The sequence below is a fragment of the Mustelus asterias genome, chromosome 14 (assembly GCF_964213995.1).
Source record: "Mustelus asterias chromosome 14, sMusAst1.hap1.1, whole genome shotgun sequence".
In the NCBI taxonomy this organism is placed as follows: Eukaryota; Metazoa; Chordata; class Chondrichthyes; order Carcharhiniformes; family Triakidae; genus Mustelus; species Mustelus asterias.
In genome coordinates, this window is record NC_135814.1 from 77,639,870 (window position 1) to 77,653,957 (window position 14,088).

General features: G+C 43.2%; 1 protein-coding gene across 1 annotated transcript in view; it reads right to left on the bottom strand.

The window, feature by feature from the left end:
* Nucleotides 1–14,088, bottom strand: part of satb2 (SATB homeobox 2) — a 302,889-nt gene that overhangs the window by 167,118 nt on the left and 121,683 nt on the right. The window contains 3 exon segments of the mRNA XM_078229234.1: nt 185–651; nt 6,877–6,885; nt 7,614–7,716. Coding sequence (XP_078085360.1) covers nt 185–651; nt 6,877–6,885; nt 7,614–7,716 — 579 coding nt within the window.

Genomic DNA, 14,088 nt, shown 5'->3' on the forward strand with positions numbered 1-14,088 from the left:
AGAGTTAAGTTCAACATTTGTTGGAATATTTTTTTGCCAGGCATAATGTGTCACTTTTACCGAGCGAGTTCATCCTGACTCATTAAGACTATTCAACTCGGCTGACACTAATTGTTCCCACACTAATGGCCCTTTTTTAAAAATACTTTTGTTTCTCCAACAAAGGTAAAAAAGAAATGAGCACCTGTGTACGGTTGAAGGCAACTCGTGCGAACACGGCTTGTGACACGCTGGCTCTCTTTAGCTCATCCCGAACTTGCTGGTAGATTTCTGGAGCAACCTCCACTGATGAACTGGAGGGTTCGGTAGGTTTCACAGGCCTGGGGATAGGCGGGTGATTGAGGAACTGTTGGTTTATGGATTGGGGGTGCTGGTGTGCCAGCAGTCTGCTGACGGCAATCTGCTGATTAATCAAGTGTGCCATGGCGAGCTGCTGCCTCACCAGTTGAGGGCTCAGTTGTGGTGACAGTAGGCCGGGGCTCATGATTGGTTGCAGCGCTGGCACTTGGCTTCTGTTGGGAGGACTGTGGTGGAGCTGGCTGTGAGGAGGCTGCTCACTGCTCTTTGATAGGTTTGTCAGTTGATTGATGCTGGTCAGGTGAGATGGCCGTTGTCCTAGCACACAGTACTCTGACAGATTTTCCCTTTCAACTAAAATTGAAAAGATAGACAGGAAGTAGTCTTAGTAGCTATAATCAATACAATACAAGAAAAATGACTTCAATACAAACCTAAACTATTTCAGAAAAATTCAAAAAGGTACTATTATTCTAAATTATTTTATCTGTAGGGTAATAATAAATGATCTGCTGGGTTAAAAAAAGGACCCAAAACACCTTTATTGTTGCATACATGGATATAGTTCAGAAATGAAAATGTTGCATACTGTGTCCATTTTTACACACGGGCAGCCTGACTTCTTTTCTACATAAATGGTCTAAATATAACAGATCACCTGATAGCCTGCAAGCTCAATACGAATTAAATAATTTGTCTTCATCTTTGTAAGGACTCTGATTCCTCTATCAGGGTCAAGTGAGGAACATTCCTCTTGACACTGGTTGTGTATGGATGGCAGAAATGAAGGAAAGTGCATGTTTTCCCCTTTTAAATGCATGCTTCTTGCCTGTGGAAGGGTGGGACATAGATAGGACACCATGGGCACTGATTTGCAGCAATGATCCCTAGTGTATTTCATAAAGGAGGCAAGGTTAATGGGGTGTGTGAACTGATTGGCTGTGTATTTAGATGACAGCGACATAGTTGCTCACTTTGGGTGGGTCAGCTGGCACAGCTCGTGTTCATATTGTCTTTGCCTGTTTTAAAGTAGCACTGACATAAAAGCAGAATGAGCCTCGGGAGCAGGATTAAATAAGTGATTTGCATTAGGGTGTTTGTCAGGAACAGTTCCAAATGTTTTAAGCTGTTATTTTGTAATATCTTGTGCTTATCAAACTGAAGAATAACCTTCCACTCTATGCTCATGACGAGGTGGGCCAGAGGCAAAGCAATGCACCTTGCACTACTCTGTCAGTGCAGCCAAGTCTCAGCCTCTGTATTATATGTGTGGTTCCTCTATTTCATCCTGTTTTATCCATGGTACTTTTCTCAGCAAACTAATGCTCTGGAGCTTTGTACTTTAAATAAATATCCACTGACAACCACACTTTCAATGAGGCATGCATTCGTTTTTCCCTCTAACTCTTTTTCAGAAAGGAGTGGGGACACAGTACTGATGCCAATGCTAATAGACATTCTCTGGAAATGTTTCTGTACAGACTAAGGGGGAATATATGTCCTACCTGAATGTTGAAATTAGTCAAATAAACAAGAAGCATTATCAACTGGAAGGTCAAGGCCCTCAGAAAATATGGACAGATTTTGGTCTTTCTATTTTGCGTTTCTCTCTAGTTTTAAAAAAGAATGTGTTCGGAAAAAGGATTAGGCATATTGTGCTTGTGAAGCACTGTTATGAAATCAGAGCGTACTCGCTCAGTACAAGTTGTGAAAGGAGACCAGGTTTTGAGCTGCAGCCCAGATCAGCAGTCAGCATTCCAATCACAGCACTTCCCAAGTCATTGGTCCTTTTGCCCTTTGTAATGAGCAATGCAGAGCATGCAGTCAGCTGCAACCGCTGCAAGATAATGACCAGATAAATGCGGTGCTCAATAATTGACCACATCAGTTACATGCTACTAATCTTTATTTCAAAGGCCAGAGAAAAACAATTTGAAGAGCAGAGTTTTCTGCAGAGTAGGGGTGGGTGCTGATGAGGTGAGGGGTGGAGGTGGATGGCAGGGCAATTGAACAGTATACCTTTAAATAGTCTGTTTGATTGAAACACTGAGGGAACCCAGTCTTGTGCTGATTCTGGGGGAGCAAAAGAGAGAGACGATAAATACTATAAATTAGTTTCCAACAACAGATAAATCAAAGAACATTCTGCCTCTGTGGTAGGTACAGAGTCACAGTTCAAGTTTTATAATCCACTTAACATTGAAAAGGCAGGATTACAAAATCTCATTCATTTACCAAACATTGGCAATGTTTTAATAATAAAGAGAGGGACATGGTCAACGCATTAGGCTTGGAGTGAAAACACCTCCAGCTCACATGACATCAATGTTTCATGACATTAGTCATTATTAATTCTTACTATTTGAGCAAAAATAAACAAAGCACTTTTAATATTTAATGAAAGGAGGGAGAAGAAATAATATTTCGATCTATGAAGGAGCTAATATAAACCAAATAAAAAATTAATACAAGAAACTGGCAAGAAATGTTTCAAAATAGTGTTAGGAATTCACAGAAGCTGGAAACATGATATCAATTATTTGCGTGACTTGCTATAAATGACAATCCTTTTCCAAGTTAAATTTTAGAATACTTAAATCAGCTCATCAAACCCCCAGTAAAAAAGATAGAATATTTATATTGCATAATTGTGTGGTATCTTTGCTTCAAAATGCATATATTTTTCTGCCGAACATTTGTTTTTGTGTTTGATTCTTGGCATGCAATAATAGCTTTGTGGTTCTGATGCAAAGAGAAGCAGTGATTGGTTCCAAATCAAATTGTGGTCAGCAGGCGCTCAATCCAATATTAACAGGAGTCAGAGGGATGTCATTTGGAGAGGCTGTGGTACGCTTTCGGGTGTTAGAAGGTTGCAGTGTCAAACATCAGGATCATTAAAATCCCGTGGAAATTGGGAGTCAAAACCCTTGGAGATTTCATTCTGAGTGTTGGGCAGACTTGAAACTGGGAATGTTTCAGATCTGACTTTTAGATCTGTTCTCAGGCACCCCCATACGCACTCTGTCTGAAAAAATAGCAGCGATTCTGAATCGTGCTGCAGAAGCCTGGGGGTGGGGCTTAACGCGCCTGAAACACTGCAACTCCAGCTATGCCACCAACTCCGCATGCACAGTAAAAAAGATCGTAAAAAGGCTCCTCTGCCACATTGCTCCCGGGCCGGATAATGTCTCCCCCTGGCTCCCACAGACATTGCCCCACTCCCACAACATTAATGACCCCCTTATCCCCCCGCTACCCAGACCAATTGGGCCCCCTGTCCCCCCTTTCCCCCACCGATCACATGCAGAGTGGCAGCGGACCCCCCCCCTTTCCCCCCTCTGGTCATACGCAGAGTGGCAGCAGACACCCCTGTCCCCACCAATCTGAGTGGAGCCATCTGACCCACCTCCCACCAACCCCCGCAACCAATCTGATTGGAGCCATCTGACCCACCTCCCTCCATCTTCACCTTCCCCCCCCCCCCCCCCCCCCCACCGCACTGTTCTGAGTGGAGCCATCTGAACCGCCACCCTCTCCCCCCACCCCCTCCCCACCGATCTGAAGCAGAGAGCCACCGGAAGCTCGGACCCTACCTCCTCAGAAGCTGGAGCGCCCGAATTAGATCTTTGCAGACCATGTCTGTTTTGCGCCGAATCTGGACGGGCGAAAGCGGTGATAAAGGGGGAAGTGCCGGTAAGTTTGAGCGTGGAGCCCATAAAACCATTTCGGGCACGGTCCTAATGGAGGCCATTTTTGGGCCTTGGTAAATGGGGAACCGGCGCAGACGTGGGCACGGATCGTGCTAGGGATATGTTCGGCACAACTTGTGGGGCTGAAGGGCCTGTTTGTGCTGCAGTTTTTCTATGTTTCTATGTTACACGCCCGACTTTACCAAGTTTTCACACCCGAAAACAGGTGCAGCTTGATGGTAAAATCGGGCCCTTGGTTTCAAAACCTGAAGAAACTCGTGGGTGCTGCTGAGGGTTGAAGAAAATGGACTAGTTTCGTGGAGTGAGTTTCCTTCATTGCACTTGCCTGAAAAGAAATGACTTTGCAGGACCTAGTTTCACCACACTGTGGTCTGTAATAGGCCAATCTGCCAAAATGGAGTCAGGAGACAGGCAAATGATGAGTTTCTTTCATAGATAGCTGGGCACATCCATGCTCACTTCTCATTTATCTTTGTGACCAAATAATGTGCTTGATGGATTTAGGTGTTCCTAGCTGCAGCAACTGTGGAAAAATATTGGGGTTTGATACCTCAGCCATAAAATATCTGATTTTCACTGGGCTTTTGAAAAGTAAACAATTTAGAAAGTGGCGGATATTCATAAAGCTGGCATTTTCTGACAATGCTCCCCTCCTCTGGGTTTCTGTTGACTCTGATCAAGAATACATCTTTCAATATAATAAGACAACTCAAATTTAAATCAAACATGATGAGGAAATATATCAAAGACCTGGGCTTAATGCCTGGGAAAAGCAAGCCTTGTGAATACTGGAAATGTCTCTATTTCTTTGCACAATCAAGACTTGAATTATTGAACCTTTCGCTAGTTATGTTCGTTAAATTGTAACCTTGTTGTCTGAAAAGGTCAAATGCACTATTTGTAATGGAGTGCTGCGACTGATTGAAGTCTGTCATTAGCACCAGCAATATTGGGGTAAATCACTTAAAGGGGACTCCTGCGGCTTCACCATTTTGATTGTCGGCCACAGGATTCTCCAGAAATTCTGATTATCAACCCTTTTAACTAACCCCAGTAGCTGTGACAGGCAAGCCCCCAGAAAGAAGAGTGGGACTGCTATGAGTCATTGTGCTATGATATCATTTGTGTACCACAAAAGGAATGTATATCAGGAATGTTCAATAGTACAAGTTTCCATTTCCGACAGGTAGTTATAGAACATAGAACATTACAGCGTAGTACAGGCCCTGAACCAATCTAAAGCCCTTCTAATCTACACTATTCCAATAGCATCCATATGTTTATCCAATAACCATTTGAATGCTCTTAATGTTGACGAGTCCACTACTGCTGCAGGCAGGGCATTCCACGCCCTTACTACTCTCTGAGTAAAGAACCTACCTCTAACATCTGTCCTATATCTTTCACCACTCAATTTAAAGCTATGTCCCCTCGTGCTAGCCATCACCATCCGAGGAAGAAGGCTCTCACTATCCACCCTATCTAATCCTCTGATCATCGTGTATGCCTCTATTAAGTCACCTCTTAACCTTCTTCTCTCTAACGAAAACAACCTCAAGCCCCTCAGCCTTTCCTCATACGATTTTCCCACCATACCAGGCAACATCCTGGTAAATCTCCTCTGCACCCTTTCCAACACTTCCACATCTTTCCTATAATGCGGCGACCAGAACTGTACGCAATACTCCAAGTGCGGCCACACCAGAGTTTTGTACTGTTGCAGCATGACCTCCTGGCTCCGAAACTCAATCCCTCTACCAATAAAAGCTAACACACCGTACGCCTTCTTAACAACCCTATCAACCTGGGTGCCAACTTTCAGGGATCTATGCACATGGACACCCAGATCCCTCTGTTCATCCACACTACCAAGTATCTTACCATTAGCCCAGTACTCTGTATTCCTGTTACTCCTTCCAAAGTGAATCACCTCACACTTTTCCGCATTAAACTCCATTTGCCACCTCTCAGCCCAGCTCTGCAGCTTATCTATGTCCCTCTGTAACCTGCCACTTCCCTCTGCACTGTCTACAATTCCACCGATTTTGGTGTCATCCGCAAATTTACTAATCCATCCTTCCACGCCCTCATCCAGGTCATTAATAAAAATGACAAACAGCAGTGCACCCAAAACAGATCCTTGCGGTACACCACTAGTAACTGAACTCCAGGATGAATATTTCCCATCAACCACCACCCTCTGTTTTCTTACAGCTCGCCAATTCCTGATCCAAACCACTAAATCACCCTCAATCCCATGTGTCCGTACTTTCTGCAAAATCTTACCATGGGGAACCTTATCAAATGCTTTGCTGAAATCCATATACACCACATCAACTGCTTTACCCTCATCCACCTCTTTGGTCACCTTCTCAAAGAACTCAATAAGGTTTGTGAGGCACGACCTATCCTTCACAAAACCGTGCTGACTATCCCTAATCAAATTATTCCTTTCTAGGTGATTATAAATCCTATCTCTTATAATCCTTTCCAATACTTTGCCCACAACAGAAGTAAGGCTCACCGGTCTATAATTACCAGGGTTGTCCCTACTCCCCTTCTTGAACAAGGGGACAACATTTGCTATCCTCCAGTCTTCTGGCACTGTTCCTGTAGACAATGACGGCACAAAGATCAAAGCCAAAGACTCTGCAATTTCCTCTCTAGCCTCCCAGAGAATCCGAGGATAAATCCCATCCGGCCCAGGGGACTTATCTATTTTTACCCTTTCCAGAATTGCTAACACCTCCTCCTTATGAACATCAATCCCATCCAGTCCAACAGCCTGCATCTCAGTACTCCCCTTGACAACACTGTCCCTCTCCAGTGTGAATACCGACGAAAAGTATTCATTTAGTGCCTCTCCTACCTCTTCAGACTCCACGCACAACTTCCCACTCCTGTGCTTGACTGGCCCTAATCTTACCCTAGTCATTCTTTTACTCCTAACATACCTATAGAAAGCTTTAGGGTTTTCCTTGATCCTACCTGCCAAAGACTTCTCATGTCCCCTCCTGGCTCTTCTTAACTCTTTCTTTAGGTCCTTTAGTTCTTATGTCATTAAAAACACAAATGAATTGTGTAACACCACTGACTGAAAAAAGGTTTCACTGTATCCTTGCTTGTCAATGGGAATGAAAATATCTGAATAAGAATATCTGGATGTCATACTGGAGTGCTGTGTTAACATTGAAAAGATGAAAAATGAGAACTGGAAGTCTTGGCAATGCAGTTGCACAGTAAAATCAATACATTTTGGCCACAGGTCTTGCTAAGTTCTGGAGAGGCAACAAGATTGACAGGGAAGGGAAAAGATCTTCTGTCAAGCATTTTCCTTGCCTTTCATTTTTCAGAACTTAGTTGCATTTATTATTGTTTAAAATTATCGAACTGGAGACTCCAGGAAATCACATGGTTGCGAAGTAACCCTCAAAGTTTTTGAGGTGACTGACATGGATGTGAAAATAAAATCAGTAAAATGTGCCCAATGCTTGCGTATGAGGCCAACATTTAAGTAACACAGAATGAGTAGGCGACACGTTGCCGAGTGCAATGCTCTTCTTACTGACCACAGGAATAAATGGCATCTCCATCAAATGGAATTACCTTTAATCTTTTTGTATTTTTTGTACCACCTTCCGAATTCCTGGCACTTGGCTGATGACACGTTGGCATAATATGTGCTGTTCACAATAGAGGAAATCATGCTCTGGTACAGAAAGCAAAAACAAAAAGGGCATATCGCAAATTAGATGAACTCCATAAAGAAATCAATAAGTGTAGATGAGCGCAGTGCACAAAGGGATTCGAATACCACCTGAGCACTCAGAATTTGCAGTCTTTAGTCAAAATCTCAATAGGCAGCAAAAAGAGATCAATATTATAATTGTTAAGATTCATTTTGTAGAAGGATTTGTCCACACCTAAACCAAAATAAACCCTTTGAGGCTAGTTTCCTTTTTGTCTTGGTCACAAGCTCCTGCCTACTTATGATTAATTACAGTCTTGGTACCAGGATTCCCCTATTTATTTTAATTACAAAAGCTATTCTTAACAAATGATACTTAAGGAACATGTTAAAACACAACATAGAGTTTTTTCTTGACAGGTTCGGGCAAAACATTTACAGAAATCTCTGAAATGGCAAGGGCTGTTGTTTATATTATCATGGGAGATGATCTCCTTCTTAGCGTAACAAAGCACTCTTCCCCAATGAGCTTACTACTTTATTACACATTGGACATAGAGAAAATCTTTCTCTGTGATGTCAATCATCCAGAAACACATTCTGTGTGGGCTTTCCTTCTTCTCAATCTTCCCCCAATTCACTCAAAATTAAAATTCAGTAAGCGTTTTAACCCATATAGCCCATATAGGAAAAGACGTGAATTAGAAGCCCATCCCTCAGCCAACCATCAAGCACTCCTATGTGTCTCATAGAGTCGTAGAGGTTTACAGCATGAAAACAGGTCCTTCGGCCCACCTTGTCCATGCTGCCTTTTTTTTTTAAAACCCCTAAGCCAGTCCCAATTGGCCCATATCCCTCTATACCCATCTTATCCATGTAACTATCTAAATGCTTTTTAAAAGAGACAATTGTACCCGCCTCTACTATTACCTCCGGCAGCTTCTTCCAGACACTCACCACCCTCTGTGTGAAAAAATTGCTCCTCTGGACCCTGTTGTATCTCTCCCCTCTCACCTTAAACCTATGCCCTCGAGTTTTAGATTCCCCTACCTTTGATCCATGCCCTCATTATTTTATAGACCTCTATAAGATCACCCCTCAGCCTCCTATGCTCAAGGGAAAAAAGTCCCAGATTATCCAGCCTCTCCTTATAACTCAAACCATCAAGTCCTAATAGCATCCTAGTAAATCTTTTCTGCACGCTTTCTAGTCTCAATTAAGCAGGACTTGGAAATGGAGTTTTCAACCCCAGTCCGATTGAAATGTAGAGGGAAAGGACAGGAGGCTCTGCATGTTACAAGTGTAGAGATTGTTAGTTCCAAGTAGTTATCAGAACCATAGCTTTAATAGATTGAGTGAGTAATGCAGAGATGAAATGACGTTTTTCCTACCAGGTGTTTAGTTTGTGACATCAGTCCCCTAATGATCCGAGTGTAGTATGGAAATCTCCTGAACAGATTTTATCTCAGAGCTCATCCTCATTCTAAATCTTCCAACCCCAACTGCCAGTAGCTTGATACTACAGGCAGATACTATTGGAGAAGTACAACAAGCTAGTTAGAATAAGTATAATTTGGCAGCGTCCTAATTCAAAAAATCTGTGCGCGTGCAATCACTTTACAAAATCAACAGCAAAAAAGGACAAAACAACACTATTGTACATGAAATTACAGTTTACTAAAATATCTGACACTGCAAATATGTACATTATGTGCTCGTTTGTATGTGTGTGTGTGAGAGAGAGAGAGTTTGTTTCATGTGTTTCTGTCTTGGTGCTATGTGTGCATTATGTTTTGCATGTGTCCATACGTGTTAATGTATCTTTGTGTGTTTATATTTGCATGTCTATATTTGCATGTCATATTTATTAGTGCCATGTTCATTTCAGCATCTGTGTTTTTACATGTTAGCGTGTATTTGTGCATGCCTGTCGTTTTGTCTGCATATATCCATACGTAGGTCTGTGGCTCTGTCTATTTCTGTCTTGTTGGTAACTGAGTGTAGGCATTGTGTCAGTGAACAGTAACACAATAAATGCTAACACCCTCTACTGTTCACTGGTAGTTATGATGTGGAGATGCCGGCGTTGGACTGGGGTAAACACAGTAAGAAGTTTAACAACACCAGGTTAAAGTCCAACAGGTTTATTTGGTAGCAAAAGCCACAAAAGTGTGGCTTTTGCTACCAAATAAACCTGTTGGACTTTAACCTGGTGTTGTTAAACTTCTCACTGGTAGTTAGCCAGGTACATGTTGCATTTGCTCCCCAGACTGTACTGAATCAGCTTATCTCAGCTTGGGTGACAATAGGGTCATTACAATTGGTCTATGCAAGCATGAGTTAGGGAGAGGAAAACCAGGCAAGGATTCGCTACTCCTGGCTGCAAAGACAGCCAGACATCAGGGGAAGTCAAGATCAAGGTTCACTCTGACATTCCCACTGATCAAGTAGTCAGTCCAAAGTTACTGCCCAGGCTCAAGCATCATTACTGGCCGCTTGAAATGTTAACCAAGTGACAGTTAGTTCCTCTAAGAGAAGAGGGAATCAGAGAACATTAGCGAAGTGCAGAAGCAGACATAAATACATGCAACTGCATTCTGCCCTTTCTAACCACTACAAGCATAGCAAAGCACAGGCTCAAGTCCTTTTAAATGGGTAAAAATAAAACACATTTCAGACCACCCATCTGATTAGCAGTAGTTGTCTGTAATTTCAGAGCGAAAGTTTTCTGTGTGATTAATTCTTCATATTTTTCATACTTTATTGCATGTTCGGTTGTAAAATTGCAGACACACAAATTATAGTCATGGGTAATGCTATGCTTGAATTAGCAGAAACTACACATAAAAATAGAAGCTGAAATCTAGCCTAATTGCACCCTCCTTTCCTCAAAAGATGTGTGTGTGCGTGTATGTGTGTGTGTGGGGGGGTGGGGCGGGGGCGGGGGCGGGGGGAGGATTGGGAATATTTCTATGGCTGCATTAAAGCACCTCAGTGTAACTTGATTCATGTAAAGAACCTAAATATTATCACACTGCGTGTGATAGCCATTTTGGAATGTTTGTAATGGTCTTGCATTATTCTATAAATTATGTATATTTTTGCAGAAAAAAATAGAAGGATTAAGGAGAATTCCAAGGCTTTTTATGCGTATATAAGGAGGAAGAGGGTAGCTAAGGAAAGGGAGATCCACTCAAGGACAGTGGAGGGAATTTGCGTGTGGAGCCAGATGAATTGAGTGAAGAACTTAATGAATATTTTGCATGTGTTCACAAAGGAGAAGGATGTGGTGGATGGAATCTTAGAAAGGAGGATGCTGACATTCTAGGATATGGTGAGATAAAAATGGAGGAGGTATTGGAGGTTTTGAAAAACATTAAGGTGGATAAGTCCCCAGGGCCAGATAGGGTCTATCCCAGAATACTGAGAAAGACGAGGGAAGAAATTGCTGGGGCCTTGGCCAAATCTTTGTATCCTCTTTAGCCACGGGCGAGGTACCAGTGGATTGGAGAGTAGCTAACATTGTTCCTCTGTTTAAGAAGGGCAGAAGAGACAATCCAAGAAATTACAGGCCTGTGAGAGCCTTACATCAGTGGTGGGGAAATTATTGGAGAAGATTCTTAGGGACAGGATCTACTCACATCTGCAAGGGAATAGGCTCATTAGCAATATGCAGCATGGCTTTGTGAAGGGGAGGTCGTGTCTCACAAACTTAGAAACTTAGAAACATAGAAAAACTACAGCACAAAACAGGCCCTTCGGCTCCACAAGTTGTGCCGAACATATCCCGACCTTTTAGGCCTACCTATAACCCTCCATCCTATTAAATCCCATGTACTCATCCAGGAGTCTCTTAAAAGACCCTATTGAGTTTGCCTCCACCACCACTGACGGCAGCCGATTCCACTCGCCCACCACCCTCTGTGTGAAAAACTTACCCCTAACATTTCCCTTGTACCTACCCCCCAGCACCTTAAACCTGTGTCCTCTCGTAGCAGCCATTTCCACCCTGGGAAAAAGCCCTAGAGTCCACCCGATCTATGCCTCTCAACATCTTATACACCTCTATTAAGTCTCCTTTCATCCTACGTCTCTCCAAGGAGAAAAGACCGAGCTCCCTCAGCCTATCCTCATAAGGCATGCCACTCAATCCAGGCAACATCCTTGTAAACCTCCTCTGCACCCTTTCAATCTTTTTCACATCCTTCCTGTAACGAGGCGACCAGAACTGAGCACAGTACTCCAAGTGGGGTCTGACGAGGGTCTTGATTGAGTTCTTTGAGGAAGTGACAAGAAAAATTGACTAGGGCAGGGCAGTGGATGTTGTATACATGGACTTTAGTAAAGCCTTCGATAAGGTTCCTCGTGGCAGGCTGATACAGACAGTGAAGTCATATGGGATCTGAGGTGAGCTGGTAAGATGGATGCAAAACTAGCTTGGGCATAGAAAGCAGTGGAAGGGCACTTTTCTAACTGGCGGTTTGTGACAAGTGGTGTTCCACAAGGATCAGTGCTGGGGCCTCTTGTTTGTAATATATATATATAAAAATATATGGAGGAAAATCTAGGGTGGTCTGATTAGTAAATTTGCAGATGATACAAAAATTGGGGGAGTAGCAGATAGTGAGGAGGATTGTCAGAGGATACAGCAGGATATAAATCGGCTGGAGACCTGGGCCAAAAGATGGCAGATGAAACTTAACCCAGACAAATTGTGAGGTAATGTAAATCACTACTGCAGAAGGAAAGCATACAGTAAATGGTAGAGCCCTTAGAAATATTAGCATACAGAAGGATTTAGGCGTGCAGATCCCTGAAGATGGCAACACAGGTGGACAAAGTGGTCAAGGCGGCGTATGGCATGCTGGCCTTCATTGGTCGGGGCGTTGAGTATAGGAATTGGAAAATCATGTTGCTGCTGTCTCAGACTTTGGTTAGGCTGCATTTGGAGTATTGTGTACAATTCTGGTCACCACACTACCAGAAGGATGTTGATGCATTGGAAAGGGTGCAGAAGAAATTTATCAGGAAGTTGCCTCATTTGGAGAATATGGACTGGTGAAGAAAGGTTGAACAAACTTGGATTGTTTTCATTGGAGAGTCGAAGGATGAGGGGGGACCTGATAGAGGTTTACAAGATTATGACAGGCTTGGATAGAGTGGATAGTTAGATCTTTTTCCCAGGGTCGAAAGGTCAAATACTCGAGGCACAGGTTGAAAGTGAGAGGGGGAAGTTTAAAAGAGATGTAAGGGGCAGGTTTTTCACCCAGAGGGTGGTGAATGCCTGGGAGGCACTGGCAGAGGTGGTGGCAACAGATTCTTTAATAATGTTCAAGAGGCATCTGGACAGATACATTCATAGGCAAGGAATAGAGGGATATGGACCGCGTAGAAAATATTAGATTAGAGAGGCATCTCAGTCGGCACAGACTTGGTGGGCCAAAGGGCCTGTTCCAATGCTGTCCTGTTCTTTGTCCTTTTGCCTGGCAGGGGTGAAACCATGATCACCTGGCAAGAGAGCGCTTTGCGGTCTTTTGGCTAAGATCAAGCATCAGATCAAGTCCAAGGTCAGTTGCCCCTTCTTATCAACTTGGATCTTGTGTGGCTCTCTTGTGGGCACCATGAATTGGTTTCAATTTGAATTGGTTTCAGGGACAAGCAAGGAGATGGCTCAAGGGTATGCCCAGTCCACTCTGCGTATTGGTTTTGTAGTTTTAAGAATGGAGTAAATTTTTTTTTAAAAAGATGGTTCTTTTGCTCGGGGAATGGAAAAATCCAAAGGGCAATGTGTCACAAGTAATTGGATGAAGTTCTTAGAATCTAGAATCCCTACAGCACAGGAAGAGGCCATTCGGCCCATCGAGTCTGCACTGACCACAATCCCACCCAGGCCCTACCCCCATATCCCTACATATTTTACCCACTAATCCCTCTAACCTACGCATCCCAGGACACCAAGGGCAATTATTTTTTTTAGCTTGGCCAATCAACCTAACCCGCACATCTTTGGACTGTGGGAGGAAACCGGAGCAACCGGAGGAATCCCACGCAGACACGAAGAGAATGTGCAAACTCCACACAGACAGTGACCCAAGCCGGGAATTAAACCCAGGTCCCTGGAGCTGTGAAGCAGCAGTGCTAACCACTGCAATACCGTGCCGCCCTTTCAATGTAATCATATTCACAATAAAAACAAACTGTCAAATACTTTGTTAGACAACAGAGAGTTTAAAATATGGTTTTGTGTCAGGATAAGTTTGTAAAAATTAGGAGATATGTGGACATATCTCCAAATTTCACCACTACCTACCTGGAGGGTAGGTCTTATGAGGAAAGGTTGAGGGAGCTAGGGCTGTTCTCTCTGGAGCGCAGGAGGCTGAGGGGAGACTTAAT